The 26,121-nt window shown below is 43.9% G+C and overlaps 1 protein-coding gene across 3 annotated transcripts in view; it reads left to right on the top strand.

The window, feature by feature from the left end:
• Nucleotides 1-22,352, top strand: part of unc5b (unc-5 netrin receptor B) — an 85,004-nt gene extending 62,652 nt beyond the window's left edge. For 2 of the 3 annotated variants that reach the window (XM_079512065.1, XM_079512067.1), the window contains 11 exons: nt 105-269; nt 3,210-3,236; nt 9,930-10,124; nt 10,724-11,119; nt 11,804-11,891; nt 12,879-13,053; nt 14,077-14,316; nt 15,737-15,886; nt 17,665-17,829; nt 18,109-18,287; nt 19,352-22,352. In XM_079512065.1, coding sequence (XP_079368191.1) covers nt 105-269; nt 3,210-3,236; nt 9,930-10,124; nt 10,724-11,119; nt 11,804-11,891; nt 12,879-13,053; nt 14,077-14,316; nt 15,737-15,886; nt 17,665-17,829; nt 18,109-18,287; nt 19,352-19,517 — 1,946 coding nt within the window. In that variant the 3' untranslated portion in view covers nt 19,518-22,352. The remainder of the gene's footprint in view (nt 1-104; nt 270-3,209; nt 3,237-9,929; nt 10,125-10,723; nt 11,120-11,803; nt 11,892-12,878; nt 13,054-14,076; nt 14,317-15,736; nt 15,887-17,664; nt 17,830-18,108; nt 18,288-19,351) is intronic. The other variant, XM_079512066.1, reaches the window with a different exon arrangement.
• The last annotated feature ends 3,769 nt before the right edge of the window (nt 22,353-26,121 follow it).

Raw genomic sequence — 26,121 nt, 5'->3', positions numbered from 1 at the left:
ACTTAAGTACAATTTTGAGGTATTTTTTTTACTTTACTGTCTGTCTGGAGTATTTCCAAGTTTCAATACTTTGAACACCGGTCTCTGGGTTTGTCTCCCCCTAGTGGACGGAGGCTGGACAGAGTGGGCCAAGTGGTCGGCCTGTGGGACAGAATGCACTCACTGGCGGAGCCGCGAGTGCCAGGCCCCGCCCCCGCGGAACGGAGGCCGCCACTGCAGCGGCAGCATGATGGAGAGCCAGAACTGCACGGAGGGCCTGTGCACGCGCAGTAAGTCACCTGACTGTACCATAGCCTATAGGAGTCCTTGCTTTGACCCCAGTGGTTCTCAACCTGCGGGCCGGGACCCAAACTGGTCAAGCATTGGCCAAATTGTAAAATAAACATAAGCGGCGAAAATTGTGAAAACAGCCACTCTATACAAGCTCATGAGTTATCGCATTATGGAACCGAGTCATACAAAATGTAATGCTTTTCAACCCATACAGTTTCAAGTGCTTGTCAGGGGGGGGGGGGGGGGGGGGGGGTCCTCAGTTCAAATTAGATTTGAAGCCTGATAAGGTTGAGAACCACTGCTTTAATGTGTGTACTCTGTTGCGCAGCACAATATAAATCAGGCTTCAGCCTACAGTATGTCAACTCATTGCAGAGCTGCATTATCATTTCATAGACATTTCTGGATGGCGCTTGCTCTTTGTTGCCAATCCGAAGGCATTGAAATCAAATCAAGAGTCAGAGGGACACATTTGTAAGACTCATTCATTAAATTGACCATCGCCATGTCGCCATGTGACTCCCATTTACGACTTATGAGTGCGAGATCGGAATAAGCACGAACCCCCAGTCGAAAAACGAGCAGGTGAAACAGTGAATAGTCACACACAAGTAGAGTGCAAGGAGAATGATGTGTAGAGAAACGACAGTAGGATAGAGGTAAACGACGAACCAATCCTCTGTCTAAACAACATGCTACATAACATCCTTAAAGATGGAGTGCTGTGATCCCCCCTCCCCCTAAAACATGATCATCAGGTACTGTGATTACTGAGTATGATATGAGGTACTATCATGGTACTAAGATTTTTTTTCCTCCAAATAAATGTGTAAAGAAAGAATATTATAACCACACATGGGTGTCTATTAGAGTAATGTTAACTCCATAGACACATACAAAACAGAAAAAGTACCCAAATCACGGAACTCCATCTTTGACGGATTAAAGTAAAGCGGACTCGGACAGACTGCTTTGCGGCGAGAAGCGTATAGACGGAACAACGGAGAGACAGACATGAGGACGAGCCCATCCACCTCCGCTGTAAACAGCACAGATGGGGAGAGTGTGCGAGTGCAGGGGTCGTCGGGGGGGGGGATAAGGGAGGGTCACGGAGTGGGAAGTAAAAAAAAAAGCACGGCACGACCGAGTCAAGGAATTAGCAGAGGGAGGAGGAGGAGGAACATATGAGAGTGAGTCAGATTCACACTGACACGGAAATGCACAGCACCGTGATGAGGCGGGCGGAATCCGTGCTGACAGCGCATTAGCATTGGAGAGACGGAAAGAAAATGTCCACGCGCGCACGCGCGCACGCACGCACGCACAGTCGCACACACATCTCAGTCACCTGCTCCAGCCCTGGCACAAAGAGACATGCGTGCAGCGATCACTATAGGACAGACAATACATGCAGGGTTGTGCACAGATCTCTGGGGGCTTGCGTGGTCCTCCTGGCGATGCATCTACCATGGTCTGCTCTCCTCCATGACAGATGGAGACCAACACTTAAACCCATTAAGACCTGGACGCTTTAGCGTTTAACCTCTTTAAGTAACTAGTAACTAAAGTTTACGAATACATGTAGTGGAGTAAAAAGGTGCAATATTTGGATCTGATATGTAGTGGAGTTACGATCCACCAGTGCTCTTTGCTAAACAGAGAATACAGGTCAGGATATCAATGTTATCCATATATGAGGAGATACAACTCATAGGAGATCGCTCCTGATTGGATTAAAATTGTAGCTCACCCGGAAATGTATTTTCTGTTTTATAGAAGCTGGAAAGACGGAATATAGAGCTTTTAACTCGAAAACAAAACCAAACAACAAACACAATGTAAAATGAATATCACTTTCAGCACCTTTTAAATGAACACAGAGGAGTGTAGGCGGAAGCTACGCACAGCTACCCAAAAATTATGGAAGTGTGTCGACGTTAAGCGTCTCCATTAAAGCGCTGGGTTAGCGCTATGAGCTGCCATGACACTTTGATGTGCCCCGGCAGCCCGGCATGATACTCCCTCTGAGCTCGCTCTCTTCAAAGAGAAAAAAATATGCAATCATTTGCTGTCTGGAAGCTGTGGCGTCCGTGTGTGTGCGTGTGCGTGTTCGTGCGTGCATGCACGCGTGTGTGCGTGTGTGTGTGTGCGTGTGTGTGTGTGTGTGTGTGTGTGTGTGTGTGTGTGTGTGTGTGTGTGTTTGTCTGGACATGCCTCAGAATAAGTTGTGTGAGATAACCTGACACCTGATAAACTGACACAGCATTGGCACACGGTGTCATTAGTAACTACCTCGCTGGCTCGCTGGCTCACTTAGATGGCAAGGCCTGGAATTAGCCGATCTACAAGCTCACAAACATGTCATGGTGTGACGAGTTACGCATTTGTAGCTATTTTCGTGTCGTACAGCGACTCGGCTTTAAGGGATAAGTTGTCTCTTGACGCTAGCAAAATGCAACGCATCTCCACTCAACAAACAATATTAAAGCGTTTGTTTGCTTGAGCAACGGTGAAATTCTCCACACGACGCCGCAAACTCATTTCCTCATGTATGTTCACCTCCGCCACTCACAGCCAAACATAACGTTGGCATTTATTTTCCCATGTGTATTGTGTAAAACAATTATGCAGACCATATGCATTTGTTCAGCGATACTGTGTACGTTCTGATACACGTACGTATGGAAGGTTAATTTTGAGGCTGGGTGTGGGGGTGTGTGTATAGAGGGGATATGATTTTCTTGCATTTCTAGTTCATGTTGCAATTTACATATTGATGGGCTGCTGTTGTTTTTGTTTGCCAATGTCCCTCTGTTGCATTTTCATTATTTTTATTGTAACGTTCATTTGCATATCTACTAGTCCATCCATTTTTATGTTGCTGTTTTTTTCTTTCTTTTTTCTTTTCTCTCTTGTTTTTCTCCCTTTTCAAACAGATAAAAAGATTGCTATTGAACATGCAAGTAAGTTCATCTCACAACCTCCCTTTCACTTCCCACTGCTCACCTAGAAGTGTGTGTGTGTGTGTGTGTGTGTGTGTGTGTGTGTGTGTGTGTGTGTGTGTGTGTGTGTGTGTGTGTGTGTGTGTGTGTGTGTGTGTGTGTGTGTGTGTGTGTGTGTGTGTGTGTGTGTGTGTGTGTGTGTGTGTGCGCGCGCGCACGTGTGTTTTCATATATATAATATTAATATTACCAAATATAAGCCCTTTTGGCAATTAGCAATGCATTATTGTGTTCATCATTACTTCAATGTTGCAGCTGGTAAAGGTGAGGATGGTTTTCAAATAGTTTACATTTAAATAGATAATAATTCGTTAATAATAATCATCATCATTTATCGGTTAATGTATTTTCATATTATTTGAAATATAGAAAGTAACTCCTATAGTAACTATCTATAAAGCTGTCAAATCATTGCAGTAGAGGAAGAAGGGTGCGTGCGTGTGTGTTTGGTACTGTACTGTTGGCTTGTGTTGTGTGCGTGCGTGCGTGTGTTGTGTGTTGTGTTGTTTGATGCATCCTCCACCCTGCTCTGTCATCTTGCATTGAGTTCAGTCGGTGCAGACACGCCTCACCTTGTTGTCTACCCTAATTACACGCGCTGTCCCGTCTTGTTCAGCATGTTGACTAACGCGCAGCGTCGCTTTCCGTGTGTTGGCTCACTCCTTCTCTCCACCTAACAGAGTGTGTCAGTCCTGACACACTGTGTGACAGTCCTGTGTCACTGCTTCTCACAAGTTTTAATTTCAAGAAAATGGTAAATGGTGCATTACATTCACCCATTCGCGCACACATTCACACACCGATGGTGGACCACACCATGCATGGCTCATTGGAAGAAGTTGGGGGTGTCTTGCTCGAGGACACTTCGACACTACACATACCGGGAACATGTCCGCGTTCCCAAGCGGACTACTTGAGCCACTGCCGACCCAAAAACAAACAGTCTAGCACGACTCGTCTATGCAATTCATCATCGGGTTTGGCAATTGACAACTATTCATCCACGTTGTTAGACGGAAAGCTCTGCCATGACTTCTGTAATGGAGGGGGAACTTCTACCGTCTTTTTGGTCTTCATTCCTCACACTGCTTCTGGCTGAGGCTGTTTGACCCATTATCATCCATTGGCCTTGAAGTGGCAGTGATGACAGTAATTCCTTTAGAGATGAATATGCCATGGGATCAGGAGAGAGCAATAAATAACAGAGGGTGTGAGCACGGCTCAAAGTTATTCTAATACTTGTTGACCGTCCCCCAGGGTTCTGTACTTACTACTTGGTCCCCTCGACACCAAATCTCTGCGCCGAAAAGAGGCGATCTACAAGCTCACAACACATGGCTGTTTCTGCTATTATTTGGAACATTTTGGGAAATTGACATCGAAATCTGTACAATTTGTGAAGGGACTCGGTTACAGACAAATACAATAATAAAATGCAAATTATTTTCTATAGAAATATACAAAATGCAACATTTGAAGCTGTATCTATTGACAATGGTAAATATAGCATACAGTGCATAATTATGCACATCACAGCAGCCAACATTACATTTAAAGAGTGCACTTCAGTAGATTAATATTTTTTGGAAAAACCCAAACGATACTACAGTACGTTTGTAATACGTATAATGTACAATACATACCTTACAAACCGTATTATACTGTATATAATAATAGGCTTCTCTCTAGAACAGCTCTTTTTCTGTCACCAAAAAGGTCTCTTTAAGGTTGTAGTTTCTACACCCTTGACACCTCAAGGGATTCTAGTCATGGCCTGATAGTGTCTGGCGACTTCTCAGCACTGTGATAGGAATGCTTTTCATGTTCATATCGCATGATGTTATTGCGCTCTCTTGGTTTTACCGACGTAACATTACATAACCCAAACAGACATCGAAATAAATAGACTGAACACAAGTATTCGGCATTACATGAAATTCTACTCATCATATTAATCGTCTCTGCGGTTGTTTTGTCGCTATGGCTGTTCTCTCTCTCAGGAGAGAGCTGCCATCCTAATAAAGCTCCTAATTCACTATTGTTCTATTTCTGGTAATAAGTGCGGACGGCTGTCAGTTTCAGTTTGGTTCTCCCCTCCTCCTCTGCCTGCCTCTGTTCTCTCCTCCTCTCACCTTTTCTCCAGCAGCACCGTTGTACTTCTCTGCTGTTATGCCCGGTTCATACTCGGCTGCAGCACCGAAGATCATGGCTCACGAGTGAGCTTGTAGATCGGACGGTTCACAACACCCGCATGCAACTAGGTCATCTAACCACTTAAACAGTCTATACTTCGGTAACATGTCATTGTTCTGACCTCCCATTAGTCTGACCGATTACTAACACTATCCCAAACCCTAACCTCAGTCTTAACAGGCCACGCCTCAGTCTTAACCGGCCACATAGGTTGGACTAACGGGATGTCGGACTTTTCGCAGTCGTCACCTTTTCCTGGATCAGGGCCCACTTTAAAATCTCAAAAGCATTTGCCTGCATTAACAGCATGTTATGATCAATCGATTGTGTGTCCCGGCTTGGATCAGTGGAACAAACGTATTTTTTCCTGCATACGGTATATATTTTTTTAAATATAATTATGTTATATATTATCATTAAAATCTTAGTATTTTGAAAATTATAGAAGAAAACTAGTAGATAGGCTATGTTGACTGCATGTTCCCCCCAGAATAGGGATGCTACTGTAGGGTTCAAGTGGGTGACTCCAGCCTCTTTTCATTTCCTTTATGTGGGGGATACGTTCCAGCTCACGCTCAAGGATCCTTATCTCCTCACTCACCACTAACCTCCTCGTCCTCCTCTAACCCACCAACCTTATCTAAGTGTTTCTCATCCTGCATGGCCTCATTGCTTCTCCCCTATCTCTCCTCTTGGAACTCTTTCCTGGCTTGTTAAGTCCAGCTTTCTCCTTTAATTTCCCTTGTTCTTTCCATGCCCTCCCTCCCTGCTCTCCTCTGTGTCTGTCCATCTAGTATCCTTTTGCTCTAACCAGAACCTGACCTAGATCACTAATTATTGACGTTTTGACCCAGATTTTGTAAAAAAAAAAAAAAAGAAAAGGAAAAAAAAAGAAAAGGGGAAAAACTGAAAAAAGTGCAAAATCTCGAAATCAATTTGGAAAACTTTGATTCGATAAAAGTTTCCATTTGAGACAAAAACTGAACTTAATTTTATTTAACTATTTAAAAAAAAAAACAGCCTTATCTGCAAGCTCGGAATGCTCACATTGTGAGCGTGTAGATCTGCTATTTTGGAAAGATGAAAAAAAGCATCTGTGTCATTTTAGATTATTATAATTTTTTTATGAATTAGAATTCATTTGTAGAATCGCAGGCTGCATAATTGCCCATACCGATGTCCTGCAAAAAAAAGTCAATTAAAGGAGGATTCTGGACTAGCCGTTTTCATACCGAATTCTGCTGTAATTATATCCATTAACCAGTGGTAGAGGGGAAACAAATCCTTCACGAGCGCACGTCAGCTCCGACCGTGCACGGCAGGGTTTATTGCTGAATCGCTTATTTAAAAAAATACCCCCCCCCCCCCCCCCCCGACAAACCCCATCTCCCTGCTCAGAGCTAAAGTGCGGCTAGAGAAGGATTTATTTATTTATTTCTCATCAGTGGGGATCAGAATTCAGAAAGAAAGCAGCTAGTCCGGAATTCTCCTTTATTAGCTCTACTCCTAACAGTGTGTGTGTGTGTGTGTGTCTACCTAACGGTGTGTGTGTGTGTGTCTACCTAACGGTGTGTGTGTCTAGCGCACGTGCATGCTAACGGTGTGTGTGTGTCTAGCTCACGTGCTAACGGTGTGTGTGTCTAGCTCACGTGCTAGCGGCCGGCAGCCGCGTGTGCGTAACCCGCTGGTCAGTCAGGAACTCTCACCCAGCAGGTAGAAACTAACAGAGAGCAGGTCAGGTTAAGGCCATAGACTCTCCTCCAGTCAGACCCCCACAGCAGCCCCCAACCCTGCTGTTTACAGACAGACAGACACCATTTGCCAGTGTTGGAAAGTAACTAAGTGCATTTACTTACAGTAAGTACTGTACTTAAGTACAATTTTGAGGTATTTGTACTTTTTTCCAATTCCCAATACTTTTACTTGTAGGCTACTTAACTACATCTCGGAAAAATATTGCACTTTTACTCCACTACATTTATTTGAAAACTTTAGTAACTACTAGTTACTTTGTAGATTTTGATTATTATTACAAAACATACATTAACCACTTCAACCCTTTATACATTTTGGCCTTTTGAAAAAAGCTGATCTATGCTATTTTCAAATGATTTGTATACATTTTGAAAACTTTAAATGGGACATTCTGCATAAGTACTTTACTACTTTCTACTTTTGGTACTTTATTGTCTCATTCACACCAAGATGCTTTACTGCGATTAAAAGGAATCCTGCTGTGTGTTGTCGGAAAGTGCGCTTCGTTTGGCAGGTGTGTAGACTGATGCGGATCAAACAATCGCATTCTAGTTCGCCAACAAACGTGGGTTTCGCTTCGCTTCAAAGCGCACCTGACTTCGATTCACTGCAGGTGTGAACGTAATCCGCATCAAATAAAGGAAATGAAACGTGAGGAGTATGAGGAGTAAAGTTTGAGATGGAGAGGGCATATTTTACGCAGCGCAAAGATGTCATGGATAGACGTGGTTGAATGAGCATAAAGCCATAAACGTTGGATAATTCATTTTGCGCTCCCGTCTCTGCTGTGCCTCGGCACGCACACACGCACACACACACACACACACGCACACGTCCAGTCTCCGTCTCCCTGACGACACACTGCATCCACGTACGTTGCCCTCACTTTACGTCCTAACCATTACTAGAAGTATAATTTTAACACCATAGAATTCCCTGTGTAGTTTATGAATTGAACACATTGATAAAGTTCCCTGCTGCGGTTGATAAAGCGCAGTGTGAACAATATGTTGGTACTTTCAATCAAGTGCATTTTGAATTCCGGACTTTTTTTTACTACAGTATTTAAACACAGTATTGATTGATATATTTTTTACTTAAAGCGCAAATAACATGCATTTTAAAACTGCTTTTAATATTTAATATCATATTGTCTATGTCCCTCAAAGTTATTTCTAATGGTTTGAGCCTCAATCACCACTCTGATATAACCAGGCCTTGTCATTTCTTTCTGGACTTTGAAAGCAGTTTTAGCTGCAGTACCACAATGTCCTGAGGTGGTGGGGGTGCTGATATGCAGATTATTTAATATTTGATTCATTATAATACTGATGCTAGATAAAACCAGGCTTGTTTCCATTCCATGCCAGCTTGGAAAATCAACAATGGTGGACATTGTAAACAAATAGTGGAAATGCAAATTTGGAACTGAAGACTGAAGAAGAGGAGGAATTATACAAAGTAGGGTGACATTGATGACATCACGATGAGGCCAGAATCAGTTGAGCTGTTCCTGAGAGCAATTTCCATTAAAACACCCATATGATATGAAAGCCTGATTGTTCAAAAGTGGTTATTTGTGGGGATAGAAAACACATATGGGAGCCCCAAAAACACAAAAGAAATTGAAAAAGTTGAATTTTATGTTATAGGTCCTTTAAGTTAAAACTTTGAGTACTTTTTCCACCACTGCCATTTGCAGGGCAAATGGGTCCCATATACAGTTGATAACAGTCTCTGGGAATCAGAATCTGTTCACTCTGAAGCAGGCAGCAGGGCTTTTAGAGGTTACGTTCCAATCATGGACTATAAAACAAAAGTGTTCTGCATTCGCAGTGCTCTTGTGAAAAATGTCCTACCCTCGCGTTTTCCTTGACATTTGATTTACTGTGTGTGTGTGTGTGTGTGTGTGTGTGTGTGTGTGTGTGTGTGTGTGTGTGTGTGTGTGTATGTGTATGTGTATGTGTATGTGTGTGTGTGTGTGTGTGTGTGCGTGTGCGTGTGCGTTGCGCCTTCTTCACAATGCCCTTTCTAGACCCTCTATACTTAGTTAACTTGACCCGTGTTGGCTCTGCGTTCCGAAAATAGCCGATCTACAAGAGCATACAACGCATTGTGTGGCAACCAGGGCCCAGCAGCAGCTAGAAGCTAGAAGCTGCTGCTAGAAGCTGCTAGAAGCTGCTGCTGATTGGCCAGGCCGTTTTGTGGCCGGGCATCAAGTCTGCCTGAGAGTTCCCAGATGGGAGCAGGAGGGGGGAACCCAGTGTACTCTCTGCTGCCCCATCTGGCGGAGTCAGGTTAGGCCCATCCATCCTCATGCGCACTTGTGATAGACATTCAAATTCGATTTGCCGCATATACAATGGACATACAATGGACACTTGCCACGGACACATTTTGTAACCCTGATTGAGAACTTGCGACGCGTTGTGAGATTGCAGATTGGCTATTTAGAGCTTATGGTCCCGCCCAAAATAGGGATAGGGCCTGGTCCAGGTCGATAACCCTGTGCGTACCTGTCTTGTTTTCAGCTCAATTACCCTGTGTGTACCTGTCTTGTTTTCAGCTCATAATAATACTGTGCGTTCCTGTCTTGTTTTCAGCTCATAACCCTGTGTGTACCTGTGTAGTTTTCAGCTTATAATAATAATTTGCGTTCCTGTCTTGTTTTCAGCTCATAACCCTGTGTGTACCTGTTGTTTTCAGCACTGGCTCCGGGTATGAGTGTGGCGGTGTACGCCGGCCTGGTGGGGGCGCTCTTGCTGTGCGTGATCCTGGTGTTGTGCGTGGCCATCCTCGCGTACCGCCGCAGGTGTCGACATCTCCACGGAGACATCACCGATTCTTCCTCTGCGCTCACCGCCGCCTTCCACCCTGGCAACTATAAGCCTCCCAGACAGGGTGGGTACGCACGCACACACACACACACACACGCACGCACGCACGCACGCACGCACGCACGCACGCACGCACACACCTCATGACAATTTTTTTTGTACTTAATTATTTTTCTATAATTTTTTATCATTCATTAATATTCATATTCAATTATTAATTATTTTTCTGATTGCTCTGTTTGTTTCCTTTATGACGATCACCGTGGAAACAGTGAGTTCAAAATGAACCTCATTACACTTCTACAGTATATGGTCGCTGTCAGGCAGAATCCTCATATCTATATTCTCCATATTTAAACTTTTACTTCGCAAATGAATGCCCTACTCTGTCATGCAAGAGTGGTACTCAAAAGTTGTGAAAATATTTCCACTATTCTAAATAGTTTTTAGAATAATCATCAAAAACGGTTCAATGGGAATTTTGTGTAGGACAAAAGTGGCCGATTTGCTCGTCCACATATGACGTCAAATTTTATGTTTGTGTAAGACGAAAATCTATACTATAGCTGAATATAGGAGGGGCTAGCGCCCCTCAAAAAAGGACCCACCCAACGACATAGGGCTGAAGTGGTTAACAGACTGTCTCCTCTCCTGTCCTCTCAGATAACCCTCACCTCCTGCACCCCTCCGCTCCCCCGGACCTCACCGCCACAGCGGGCACCTTCCGCGGGCCCCTCTTCTCCCTGCAGCAGGGCCTCAACGGGGACACCAGCCCCCACAAGATCCCCATGACCACCTCCCCGCTGTTGGACCCCACGCTGCCCAGCCTTAAGATCAAGGTGTACAACGCCTCCACGCTCTCGGCCATGGAGCTGCCCACCATGGACTGCTCCGCCGACGACGCTGAGATCCTCGGCCTGAAGTCGGTGCAGGGCACGGTGGGACGAGAGCGCGGCGAGCACGGTGTCCACAACGCCACTATGCCCTCCAGAGAGCCCGGTCACAGTGCCGGCGCCACGCTCGGCAACCTGGGAGGACGCCTCACCATCCCCAACACGGGTATAATCGCTTTGCTTTTTAGTCCGGCAGCCAACAGGCTTTTTTGTTCAATATATATTTTTTTATTGGCCTAAAATATTGTCTATAGGCCTATACAGTACATACATTCATGAATCCACCTGCTGACCGGTTGTCAGCATTGAGCAATTAAGTAGCATGTGACGTGTCAAACTAGGGGGTTTTCATGCTGAATCCATTGCAAGCATTAGTTTTGCACGAAAAACACTCCTTGGGCTAAACACGGCCATAGCCACTTACCCAAATGTGCCCAAATGTGTTGACCTCATTACATTTGTGATAACGGCTAAGGCCGTTTTTAGCACTAGGAGTGTTTTTCGTGCCAAACAAATGCTAGCAATGGATTCAGAATCATGAAACCCCCCTAGTTTGAAGCATAGGGGAGGGCAGGTGCATGGAGGAGAGGGATTTGTGGACGGCGACATCACCGTCCACAGGCAGATCAGAGCACTTGTTTGAGAGTAATTATTCAGAAAACCACAGAAAAATCCACTGAATGTTAAGGTTTTTGGGATGCAATTGAGGTCAGAAAACCAAAAAAGAAAAGAAAAATTACACTTTTGTCACCAGCCCTTTAAACGCAGTGAACTTGACGCATACTAATTAATTTGTCACCCGTACCGCGGATAAGACAATTAAGGCTGTCACTCTTTTCCCTCCTCTCAGGTGTGAGCTTGCTTGTTCCGCCGGGCGCCATTCCCCAGGGGAAGTTCTACGAGATGTACCTAATTATCAACAAGTGGGAGAAAACCACGTGAGTGACTTTTAGTTCTCTCTCTCCCTCATGCTCGTCGGCTCCACATGCCGCGAGGCACGTTACACATGCATAGTGGAATAGACTTTGATTTAATTTAAAATTCTCTTCTGCTGATTCCCCCTGAATAAAACAAATAAATGAATTGTTTCAATCAGGACCAGTCTGGAGCTAATTGATAATTGCTCCTCTGACACTACTGTACGCCATTATGAAAAGTACAATGTTTGAAATGACTTTGGAAACTTTGTTCTATTCTGCGATTCTGCAGTGTCTCTGTAAACCCATTGAGACCTGGCTGGAACCTTAGCGTAAAACTTTAACCATTATTTACTCTAGCTGTTGAAAAATAGCAGATCTACAAGCTCTTGTAGATCAGCTATTTTTGAAAAATCGTGAAAATCTTTGAATATATATTCTTTCACAGCAAACGTTTTTAACTCATAACTTTTAGGTTAGGTTAGGTCGGGGGGGGCTAAAAAGTTTGGGGACCATTTTGTAGAATCTCTGGTCCCTCAGGTCTCCTAACGCAGTGGTTCCCAAAGTGGGGTCCGGGGACCCCCAGGGGTCCCAGTTCCAGGGGGGACCCAGCTAAATGATAATTTGGAACCAAATGGACCCTTATGGGTCTGTAACTCAGAGAGTGTACAAATGGAACCAAATGGACCCTAACGGGTCCATTTGGTTCCATTTGTACGCTCTCAGAGTTAAATTAGCATTGATTTTACAATATAAATTGGGGGTCCCAGAGATAGAAATGCCATTAAATGGGGGTCAGTAGACTAATGCATGTCAAACTGAGGGTCCTTGAAATGAAACGGGTTGAAAATCACTGCTAGAGCCGTAACAGTCTTCTCTTATTGGGGGTCCCTGGCATGTTTTCAAATGGGGCAGGGTTAATTAGTGTCAATTTGGGGGTCCTTGACATGACACAGTTTGGGAACCACTGTCCTGACGGGGTCTCGTTCTGTTCTCCCTACACTCCAGGCTGCCCTCTGAAGGCAGCCAAACGGTGCTGAGCCCCGTGGTGAGCTGTGGCCCGTCGTGCATGCTGCTCAACCGACCCGTGGTGCTCACCCTGCCCCACTGTGCCCAGCTGGATACGCCCACGCCCGACTGGACACTCGCGCTGAAGACGCAGACCCACCAGGGAGCGTGGGAGGTGAGACGCCATTTTTGGAAACAACACGGGGGCCCCTAACCTATACTCAGAGGTGTTACCGCTGATACTAAATGAAGGCTCTGTTCCATGCTGGTCAAACAGTATGCAGGGTGCTGCATGTTGGCTCACTGGAAACACTCTGCTACACCAGTGGGTCTCAATGTGTCCTTGGGGGGGTGCAGACGTTTATCCGACATACCAAATGTCCGACAAGCACTGCGGGTTAAAAATCACCCGTCGCTCCCGACATGTGCCGCAGGATAAAAATCACCCGTGGGTTAAAAATCACCCGTGGCGTCCGCCGTGCGGTTAGGGTTAGGTCAAATTTTTGGGACGTCGGATCAAAAGCACGCACCCGTCCTTGAGTGGGTTCCAAAATGGCCCTGCACAGGTGGGGTCCTTGAAATTAAAACGTTTGAGAACCACTGCACACTAAATGGAACAGAGCCTCTATTAGTATCATCGGTAACACCTGTGAAAGAAGTAGGGAAGGGCACCGGAAGTAGGAAGAGTTATTTTGTGTGCATATATAGCCCAAGCCCCCAGAACGGCTACTTTACTGGAGTATTTCTAGTTTTCAGTATTTTACTTCTACTCCACTACATCTCAGAGGCAAATTTTGTGCTTTTGTTCCACTGCAATTATTTGAAAACCTTAGTTACTAGCTGATTTGTATTATTATTACCAAACATACATTCAGTCACCACTTCAACCCTATACAGTATGCACTTTTGACCATTTGAAAATAGCCCATCTACAAGCTCACAGATCTATTAGATCTGCTTTTTTCAAAAGATTTTTATACATTTTATTGTATTGTAATTATAATGGGGACATTTTGCATAATGAGTACTTTCTACTTTTGGTACTTTAAGTTAATTTTGACACCAACACTTGTACTTTTAAGTAAATTGTGAATTCCTTACTTGTGAGTTTACTCGTGAGAGAGTATTTCTACATTGCAGAATTGAATTGATACTTAACTTTTTCCCGCCACTGCTGTTCCTCCGTCTCCCCATCCAGGAGGTGCTGACGGTCGGGGAGGAGACTCTGTCGTCGCCCTGCTACCTCCAGCTGGAGGAGGATCGCTGTCACATGGTGATGGAGCAGCTGGGGACCTATGGCCTGGTGGGACAGTCCTGTCCCCCGCAGCCTGCCTGCAAGCGCCTTCAGCTGGCCCTGTTTGCGCCTCGAGCCCCGTGTCTCTCCCTCGATTACATCCTCCGAATCTACTGCATCCACGACACCCCCCATGCCCTCAAGGTACTGTACACCATGTCATGGTTTCGTGATCTTTCATAAGCTTGTGAAACTATCTTCTAAATAATTATCTGGAACCTTTACTTGTACTTTTTGTGCACTCAAACTTTCTTCTTTCTTGCCTTGATCTCCTTACCTTCCCACCACCCTTCTTCCCTTTCTGTGTTTTCTTGGAAGAATGACACGATGGGAAATATGCACAAAAACGTTTTTACTTGTAAAACTGTGATGTGACGATAAAGCTGTCTAGTTTTATTCACGAGAACTTTTCTGAAACACAGAATTGTTGAGGGTCAATGTTCATCGTGTTTAAATATGAACCTGATCACTAATGAACTAATGAACGAACCAGTGGGGACTACAGTACAGGGGGGATTGGGATAACAATGAAATTGTGAGGAAAAGGTGAAAAATAATTGCAAAAAAAAGGTGACAACTGAGGTGGTGTTTGTTATTAGGGTCAAGCTAGCCCAAAGGGTGAAAATTCCACCATGTTAGCAGTTTTGGCATTTCTGTGCTATCGGTTTTTCTAAATTGTTACGATTTGCTCCATCCACCTTTCGGCCTTATTTTGGCCACGTCACAGAAATTGCATTTCCGTACATGCGAATGGAGTCAGACTCTGGTTACGGGACTACAGCGTTGACAAACAACCCCTTCAGCCAATCGACGTAACCAAAAGAAAATGACATTATCTCCAGTCTACCTACGCCATGTCAGCCATGGTTTCTTTTTGGGCTCGACCCCGTCTTATAGCTGCTTGCAGCTATATTTTAGATTTAATTAGATCATTAATCAGATGCATAGTTCACCTGATGTCATTAGTTGTTAACTGTGGGCGTGCAAAGTCCTTTGAGACTGTAGCAGTGATTAAGGGCTTTACAAATGTATAATATGATATGAGAGTTGAGTTGAATTCCTGATGAATCGGCGGGCCAAATGAATACATTTACATATGCTCTCGTCCCTTTCTTTGCAGTTCAACAGCAGAACGCATACTGCATGCACGAATGTGCAATTTCTATCAATGCAGCCTTTTTCCTCATTGCAGTCGTGGTGATACCTGCAGTGCCACACCTTTTAGTAAATATAGACAGACATGATGAACATCGAATCCATAGACTCTATCCCTTAATGTTTTTGAAATGTCCTACTTGTCAATCAGTCTTTGAAGAGTTGTCTCTGTCGTGATCACGAGTATTATCATTATTTGCTGTGCCATTGTGGTTATTATCATGAACTGTGTATAGTGCTTTGCTTTGTGTTTTCAAAACGGAAGATTTATTAGTATCCTGACGTCACTCACACACGTCGATAAGACAAACAATTGGAAATGCCAGACATGAATTTATTAATTATTTGGTGCACATGAAACCGTTTGTGTCCGTTTCGTCTCCCATGACTGTCTTGTTTGTGTCTGCAGGAGGTGATGGACTTGGAGAGAAGTTTAGGGGGAGTGTTGCTGGAGGATCCGAAGCCTTTGCTCTTCAAAGACAGCTACCACAACCTGCGTCTGTCCATCCATGACATCCCTCACTCCCACTGGAGAAGCAAATTACTGGCCAAGTACCAGGTCAGTCACACACGCTTTTTTCCTATAACCAGTCTGGTCACACAGCCTGCCGCTGGGCTGCCATTCTCTGATGCAGCATAAAAGTCAGTGCTTTACAAGTCTGTCTCTATTGGAAAAGGGCTAAAATACACCAGAAGTATTTTATGAACTAGCCATATAACACATTTAGCTAAGCGACCGTGAAAGATGCTATTCAATGGCCAGTGCTGTGTTATAAAGTAGTGAGCAGGAATACATAACAAAGACTTTTTCTTTTTCATCTAAAGCCTGATTCATACTTAGTTGCATGCTGGTGTTGAATGCCGTGAATAGCAGATATACAAGCTCTCAACGTGTCACCGGTGTGACGCGCTGAGAGCTCGTACATCTGCTATTTACAAAGCATGACACCGGCACGCAACCAAGTATAACTGCTAGCTTGTCATCAGTCGCTAACACTGTAAACTGTTGCATGCTCTGTTGCACTCTGCCACCACGGTCAGCAGAGTGCATTATGAACACTCGGGGCGAGTGACTCAACAACAACAAACAAGCACTCTATGAATTCACTAACAGCTACGAGACGAGGCTGTGCTTCGTATACGCAATGTCCCGGTCTGTGAATACATACCGTATACCCGGTGTCATTGTGAGGAGCTTTTCCTGGCGAGTGCACTGAATAGCATATGCACTTGGGGTGTATGCATGTATGCATGACGCACACTGTTGTGATTCTAAATCCCCTGTTCAGTTGTGACCCTGGTCGCTCTCCTCCATACGGAGGTGGCGATTTGTCATTGAATCCGATTACTCATCTGCAAGCAAGCCATGAGCTCGCTTAAGTTTATTAAGTGCACACTATTACAGACTGTGGCTGTAAGTGTGCCCATAGTTTGCCCCTAGACCAAGAGTGGTCCGTAACAACACAGAGAATATAATACATGTGCACAAGGCATAATCTGTGGCCAGAAGTTAATGTGAGTCATAACTGATACTCTACAGCAGGGGTTCTCAACCCGTGGGTTGCGACCCCTCGGGGGGTTGCCAAATTATTTTAGGGGGTCCCCAAATTATTTTCAAAAAAAAAGAAAAAAAAAGGTTTTTTTTTAAATTTTATTTTCACGATTTTTCAAAAATAGCAGACCTACAAGCTCGTAGCGCGCCACTCGGTGGCGCGCTATGAGCTTGTAGATCTGCTATTTTTCAATAGCTAAATTATAACAATGCTTAAAACACCAAAAGGGGTTCCCGCCCAAAATGGTTTAAGGTTATTGTAGCAGTCAATTTATATTGGGGGTCGGGAGGGGGCGGGGCGGGGGTCCCGAGACATTGCCAAAGCATTTCCGGGGGTCCCCGGCCAAAAACGTTGAGAACCCCTGCTCTACAGAAGTGGGCAAGATAGGATATGGATAGGATTTGATAGAAAACATGGTGATTCTTACACGCAGGTGACAGTTTTCCTTCAGCAGTGAGATCTTTAGGTCTGCAGTATCTTCATCAATTAGAACACCTGGCACCAGGAACATACATGTTCTCAGCTTAACATAGTAGGACGTTGGTTCTACGTCGTCCTCCCGGTGGGGGCTCCTCAAGGTGTCAGTAGGATGCAATGGCAGTGACAAATTTGACAATACAGAAATGTGTGTGGGGAGGAATCAATTGGCATAACGACTAAATTGGGGGTGAAAACCAACAACCAAAAATCTCATTAAACGTCCTACCGTCTGTGTGCGTGTGTGTGTGTGTGTGTGTGTGTGTGTGTGTGTGTGTGTGTGTGTGTGTGTGTGCGCGTATGACAGGAGATTCCGTTCTACCACATCTGGAGTGGCAGCCAGAGGCCGCTCCACTGCAGCTTCAGCCTGGAGAGAGGGAGCCTGGCCGTGTCGCAGCTCAGCTGCAAGATCTGCGTTCGGCAGGTGGAGGGGGAGGGGCAGATATTCCAGCTGCACACAGACATCCAGGAGGTACAGTACTATATGGACGACAGTATTAGACCTCTGGGGATATGGAGTAGTTATACAGTGGTTCCCCAACTTTTTAGCTCAGGACCCAAAAAAGAAATTAGACCTATGTAACCTAGTGAAAATAGCCGGTCTACAAGCTTGTTATTCATTCATTCATTCATTCATTCATTCAGTAATAAGAGAAGGTAATTTCATAGGGTTTCATGTTGGTATTTCTTTCTCTTTCTTTCTTTCTTTCTTTCTTTCTTTCTTTCTTTCTTTCTTTCACTCTCTGTACAGACCCTTCCTCCACACTCGCCCCTGCCATCGGGAGGTACCTGCCTGCCCTCCTCTCAAGTGGGACCCTATGCCTTTCGCCTGCCCGCCTCCATCCGCCAGAAAATCTGCGCCAGTCTGGATGCTCCGAGCGCCCGTGGTTGTGACTGGAGACTGCTGGCTCACAGTCTGTGCTTTGACAGGTTAGCATAGCATAACACCTGATGGGTGGCGAAATACAGAAGGGTTGAACCATACTAGTTATGTGCTGCCAATTTTATTTATGGTAAAATATGGTATTGGAAATTTGAGCAAAAGTGCAAAGGTGTTTAAGGCATTAATCTGACGTGCCAAATGTAAATGTACTTCTATTGCAGAATGTCCAATTTCACAAGTTCACAAGTATGTATTGACAAAAATCACACCTGTGTGAAGTCAGGGGCGCTCTTATCATCGCACATCATCATCATTTGCTCAGACACATATGACGTAAATTCTCCATTCATTGTCAATGGCATGTAATGTTTGTGTTAGCACAAAATAGCCGATTTGCTCAGACACCTATGACGTAAATTCTCCATTCATTGTCAATAGCATTTCATGTTTGTGTTAGGACAAAAATCTACACTATAGCTATATTATTGAGGGGTGCTAGCCCCTCCTATACACAGGTTTAATGTTTGTCTTTAGTTCAATGTTTGTTTTGTAAACGCATTGACAATGAAGGGAGAATTTACGTCATAATGTGTCATTTACGTCATATTGTCTCTTTTTGTTAATGGCGTTTAATGTTTGTGTGGCCACCGTTTGTTTTACATCACCATTACATCACCTAATCAACATGAGTTAGACTTTAATATATTAGCGCCCCTCACTTCACACCGGTGTGATTCTATTATTGAGTGGTGCAAACCACTCCAACAACCAGCTTTGTCTGTATGTTTGTGTACCTGTATACCTACGTGTCTGTGCAAAGGTGAGCATGGTTACTATGGTTAGTGTGTGACGTCACTGACATAGCTGATCAGACTATATAAGACCTTGCACCACTCAGTTCACACGGGTGTGATTATTATTATATTATATTTACCATTGACAATGAAAGGAGAAATTGGGTCAAATGTCCGCCAAATATGACGTAAAGTTGTATGATGACAAGAGCGCCCCTCACTTCACACGGGTGTGATTTTTTTAATGGGAAGTGTATTCGTCTCATTAGTAACAACAATTCTCTCTCTCTCTCTCTCTCTCTCTCTCTCCCTCTCAGGTACTTAAACTACTTTGCAACAAAGCCTAGCCCCACAGGTGTTCTACTGGACTTATGGGAAGCTTGTCACCAAGGTGACGCAGACCTGGTCTCTCTGGCAACCGCCTTGGAAGACATGGGGAAAAGTGAGGTTCTGGTCGTCATGACAACGGATGGGGATTGCTGATTCGTCGAGGAGCAAGAGAGCAAGCGCAATGATTTTATTTTTTTATTTTTCAGGGCCACCACGACAAAAAAGTATGAACACCTGCCTATGAATATGCACAACCCCCTGGCCTGCACAAAGCGTAAACCTTTAGACCATGCCGGTTCCTTCACACTCCGTTACCTCTGCCCTCGTCATATTCTCCCTCGGTTGGCCTCTGGCCAACGTTCCCCACTACAGCCATTCATTCCCACGGCGGCCATCCTATGGTAACCGCTGAGCCTGGATCAGCTCGAGGCCTCTCCACTCGAAGCAACGTGGCACCCTCCTGGAAGGTTGAACGGAGCGCGGTGTGAATTAGGTGTAAAGATGCATCTGCCATGTGTGTGTGTGGTGTGAATTATTTTCACAGGGAGAAACACGGATGGCTCTTTGTAAATAATTAACACCCGGAAATCAGAGTATTGGATACGTCGAGCACACACACACACACACACACACACACACACACACACACACACACACACACACACACACACACACACACACACACACACACACACCAGCACACAAAGACTCTGTCATACCTTTAGTGCTGCTACAAAAGTGCATGATTGAAGTTGAACACCCCCCCCCCCCCCCTCCACTCGCCCCCCAGTGACTGCACTATGTCCCTAAATCTATGTCAACATGCAGTGTGTAGAGTGGACAACAGGCAGTCTTTAACCTCCTCCTCTGGACTCGCTCTTTATTGTCACACACGTGAACAAAACCTTGGTCACGAATCCCCCTCAGACTGAGACGGGCGCGGATTTCCCCCGTCCCAACCGTTTCGACTCGCAAACGAACCATATCAGGAAGGAACCCTCGTGTTCCGAAAGGCTTTGAGCAGCGTATCGCTTCAGGTGCTGCGGAAGCACCACCCTCTCTGTGTGGCGGTGGAAGGATGGATTTGGGAGTTTTTTGCTTCGGGATCGGCGAACACACAGGACCGCCTGATTCTCTATATCGTACTAACAAATGCCTCAAAGCCTTTGGCATATCGCTTCCCCGACACGCCGGGGTGTTCCATCTTTCATCTGTCTCCTCCGCCATCCTCCCTCCCAATCTGTCAAGAATGAACTGCAGGGGTGCATCATAATCAGCCCTTAAAAGTTTCCTGTAGGGAACGCTCTTTAAGTTATTATCCATATTTGTGGATTTGTTCTTTTTCGCGGTCGTCCGCACCATCGCTATTATTATGATCATATAGATGTTTTTTTTTCTTTATTGTTTGTGCTTTGATTAGCCTACTGAGCTGCTGAGTACTGTTGTTCTATTGTTGTTGTTTATAGTAGAGGAGGCCAAATTGAAGAGTTAGAGGTGCACAGCGGGAGTTGTGAATAACACAAACATGCTCATTGTTGTTACTTTCAAATATTGCGTATCTATTCAAAATGTTAAATATAGTCTGTAATTCAAGCTTAGATGGTGAAATGTCAGGATGAATATACAGTAAGCTATATTTGGTAGACATTTTACCATGACTGGGGGGCAGTGCGCTGCTGTTGACAACGGAACAATAGATCAGCCTTTTGCCTTGTATCGACTCGGCAGCAAGCAAGGGACCATAAACTTTACCTCAGTCAAGACCATTTGACTTATGTTCCAATTTGTTCCCTACCACTTGTCGGTGTCCATTTCGCAATCCCTTTCCATGTATCTCATTATTTCCGCCCCCCAAAATCCCTGTTTTTTTATTGGCAGTTGATAACAGATTGTTTACCTTTGTACTAAACCGCCTGCTTTGTGGTCAGGATGCTCAAGCTACTGTTACATCAGCTATCGTTTGACAGACTGAGATTCAAATGCTGTCATGTGGAAGGTTTGTCCTTATCTAACTATATTTCTGTGTTGTTGTCGAGTCTTAATCCCTCAAAGCAAAAAAAGTAAAAGAAAAGAAAAAAAAGTGTTAAAATCTTTTGAAACCAGAAAACCAAAACACAGGCAGTATCCCTCTTCTTAAGCAGTGAGTCATGTCACTGTTGTGTGTGATTGGACTAAAAACAGGTCTGTATGCGTGCGTGCGTGGGTGTGTGTGCGTGGGTGTGCGTGCTTAAGATTTCTCATCTCTTTTTGTAAGTGCTATGCAAGTACAAAAGAACAGTGAATTGTTTCCTTCGTTCCCCTAAAGAGTAATTATATATATTTTTCAGATCAGGACATTGACAGGGTTCATTGATTGATTCGTAGCTTTCGGCGGTTGAAGTCAACAGTAAAAAAGACAATACACGGTCTTGTGATCACTAAATGTGTCACGGAATTCTTCAGCTACATCTGAAGGAATTGGACTGCTTTACCGATGAATCTGCCACGGAGAGAGGCTGTGGAAGACTGGGGCGGCTGCAGTGTGCTGCCGCTACAGTAAAAGTGTCACAAGCATTATGAACCAATGCCCTGCACAGCGTTGGCCGTAATGACACATCTGAACATGAACTGTCTAAAAACCTCGGAACCCTTAAGCAGGACCCCGCTCTGCCCCAAATCTGCTTACAGAGACTGATTAGCTGTAGACGACAGTCAGTGTTCATTTGTAACAAGATATATAAATGAGATACTTCTTGAGTATCTCGTGAATTTTGTTCGTACCACAACTCTGGGAGCTTTCTCCTCGCGTTGAAACGGATTATACCTTGCTCCCGTCGAAGAGAAGAATCAAGCCTTTGATCGAAAAGTCAGTCCCTAACGTTTTTACGAAAAACTGGAGTCGGCGACATTGTTTTATCTCTGTAAACTACCAATTGTAAATAAACGTCTAGCCTTCTTACCTGTAACTAAATATAATTTTTATGCAATAAATTATATTTCCTAGTTTAACATGAGTATTTTGTTGTGTATTGTCTTGTCTGTACATCAAATGTAGGCCTATGCCTCATCATACGACTGTGTTATGTCCTGAAAATAGCAGCTCTACAAACTTGTACTTCCATTTTCAACAGGCTACACCGTCATACAATGGAGCATAAAATTAGACATTAGCTATAGCCACTACTTCCATCAAATGACTCGGCTGAAGAGTGTCTATACTTTGGGTATTTTGTTGGTGGCACCAGTGTTTTGCTTATCAATTACACCCCAGTTCCTCCGAGAATGCAAAGCTGCTCATCCTCTCCTTCGTGTTCTCACACCTCACTGAAACATTTCCTCAGGGTCCATTTGGCTCTGAAAGCTTCAAATCGGTAGGCTGTCCAGGCTTCAAATTAACAAGGTTTTAGAGACACGGATATTAGCTTTTAGAATTGATTCGGTGTGTGGCGTGAGCATTCGATCTAACCTAGCTCTAATGTCTAAGTGGGAGCAAGCAGCATGAGCTGATTTGTCTGATTTATCCTCGCATCAAGAACCAGCATTGCAGAGAAGTGCCGTAAATATGTAATATACTATGTAATATGATCTTAATTGTGTGCGCAACTGCGCAATCCTCTTTGTACCTGTTTAATTAAGTATAACGCCAGTTTGGCACTTATGGACCATCCTTCGGTTCGGTGCATAACTTAATTGAACCCTTTACATAACATGAAGGGAGCTTATAACGGCACCCGCGCTGCACAGTATTTAGGTTTTCAGCAAACTATGCACATTTACACATGAACATATAGGCTACCATAATGTATGTACTTTAAATACAGCACATATGTCACACATGTCGGATGCAGAAACACTTCATATGAATAGTGTCTGATTATAATCATTTATTTCAGCAATATTAGGAGTTGTAATATAACAATGTTGTGACATGAGCTCAAGCATCCCTATTCTGGGCATTTTCATTATGCTGTAGGTGACATTGGCGAACATTCACTGAAACAGCAGATATACAAGCTCTGTATAGCAGATCTCTGAGTTTGTAGCTAGGCTATAGCCTATTTTAGGGGAGGGGATTTGGTGTAGAGGGAATGGGATAATGTATATAGTATAGTAGGCTATATACTATATACTATACTATATACTATAGTATATATACTATAGTATATAGTATAGAGACAATATTGTATAGACCCCTGTGGGGCTCCAGTCAATGAAGTATGTATGGTTTAAGTGGTTCACTCAGAAATGTCAGGTTCATAACATGAAACCGTATGGCCTGGGGGACACAGGCCTATAGTTCAGAAATTACATTATGTTATGGCTTTGCTAGACTGTCTAATATTGTCCATTATCAGTCTTGACTTGCACCAATTCACTACAGGACACTTGGTCATAGATTATTAAATATGCTATCCAGTAGTGCCCCCTGCTGGTGTTTAAATACATAACTTGCTAAATATAAAATTACTTCCATTATATACTGTATAATAAAATGCTATTCACCTTATTCTGATCCCTCTCATGTTCGCCTTATTCTTGGCCCCCCTCTAGGGCGGCGCCAATGGCCTTTTCTGCTGCTTCATTCATGGCCCTAGTAGCGTAATGCAGGTGATGAGCTGTGTTTTGCAGGGGCCAGGTCTGTGAAAACCAGCCTAAAAGTAGCAACTAGCCCTAGTTTTACCACTTCACACACATACAAATAAATAATAATAATAATAATGTTTTAATATATATATTTTTTAAACTGTTTAACAACAGTCCGATATTGTCCGATATTGACTTTTTTGACGATATTCAATATCCAGATATTGTCCAACTCCTATTTTCCCCAATACCAACCGATACCGATATGCGGCCGTGGAATTAACACTTTATGCCTAATTTTATTGTGATGCCCCACTGGATGCATTCATAAATCTAAGGTTTTTCAAATAAAAATAAACATTATCATAAATTCAGGAGACATTTTAATTAAAGGACCACTTCACCACTTTTCAACCTATCTTCATATAATAGGTCCTCACTAATAATCATGAAATTTTGTTTCTACTCGGTCTGTGTCTCATAGGACACCATCGATGCATGGGGAATACAAGCTAATAGAAACTGCAGGCTTTCTAGTCCTGAAAAGTTGCAATGTGAAAATGAAAGCCATCGTTCTCCCGATAATAAAAATCTAAACATTTTTGTAAAAACAATCTTGTTTAAAAAAGATCTGCCTAAGGATGATGTCACTGGTGGACGGGTTTCTAAACTGCCCACAGCCCTCCTATGAGACACAGACTGAGTAGAAAAAAAATCATGCCATTTTATCATGATTATTAGTGAGGACCTATATGAAGATAGGTTGAAGTGGTGAAGTGGTCCTTTAATTAAAACCGATGACCATGGGCTATAGTCCATGGTGTCGGGTGATTTTCGCCTTTTTTTCAAATCCTCAAAAATGTAGAAAAATGGCGTGCTATAATATGCCGTCCGGGGCCATGGGCTATGGGCTGAACTTGCTCCCTGTGAGCATGGTGGCTGAATCTCCTCAGCTTTCCATTGTTCTTCTGGGTGTTATTCTCCAAAATGTGGTCCACAGTGAGGAGTAGAAGGAACTCAGCTAGACTTGAACCCCTCAATCTGTGGCTCACATAGACATCAGCTTGTCACAGGGTACTACCATGCTCTCTGAGAATCTCCTAAGCTTTCCATCTCTTTCCAGTGTTCTTCTGGATGTTATTCTACAAAACATGGTGCAGAGTGAAAGTAGGAGGAACTCAGCTGGATTTGAACTCACAACCTCTGGCTCACTGGATGTCATCTTAACAAGGGTGCCACTGAGCTCTCTGTGATATAAAGTTTTAGTTTCTTCTTGGTGTCACTTTTGAAATGGGGCCTTGGGATCATCTACAGAGCATTTTAATGGTGTTTGCTGTGCATCAAAGGTGGCTTTAGTGCTTTTAAGTGTTATCATGGATGTTAATCAGATAATAAAGAGGAGAAACCATGAAAGAACACAGACTGCCTGGTAGCTCAATGTGTTAAGTGGCTCTCCACATGATCCAGATGTTGTGGGTTCAAATCCCACTCTGGTCTTTACTCTGGAACTTTGCTTTGAAGAAAGAAGATGAAAGTGCCCAGAAATCTCACTCAGCCTAAGGTGAGGGATGGTGCAGTTGGTAAAGAAAGGACCTTGAAGTAAAAAAAATAACTTTCACCTAGAAACTCGGATCCATTCACACACTTTATAATTCAGCTTACTGTGGGCAGTGGACTAGTAGCGTGACAACGAGTATAATAAACTGGAAGAAAGGTAACGAGTGTGTGTTCTGGTCCTGTTGATTGAGCAGAGCAGGACCTATAAACCTTGAAGGTTTATAGGTCTTTCTCAGCTCAATCAACAGGACCAGAACATGGTTTCTGTCATGGTTTCTCCTGTATTATCTGATTAACATCCACGATAACACTTAAAAGCACTAAAGACACCTTTGATGCACAGCACCATTCATTCAAATGCTCTGTACATGATCCCAAGGCCCCATTTGAAAAGTGACACCAAGAAGAACGACTTACAACCTAAAAATCACTGACAGCTCAGTGGCACCCTTGTTAAGATGACGTCCATGTGAGCCAGAGGTTGTGAGTTCTAGCTGAGTTCCTCCTACTTTTGCTCTGCAGCATGTTTTGGAGAATAACATCCAGAAGAGAACTGGAAAGAGATGGAAAGCTGTGGAGATTCTCAGAGAGCATGGTGGCACTCTGTGATAAGCTGCTGTCTATGTGAGCCACAGGT

The sequence above is a fragment of the Electrona antarctica genome, assembly GCF_951216825.1.
Source record: "Electrona antarctica genome assembly, chromosome: 10".
In the NCBI taxonomy this organism is placed as follows: Eukaryota; Metazoa; Chordata; class Actinopteri; order Myctophiformes; family Myctophidae; genus Electrona; species Electrona antarctica.
Note: the sequence above shows the minus strand (reverse complement) of the source record. Positions and strands in the feature narration are given on the sequence as shown.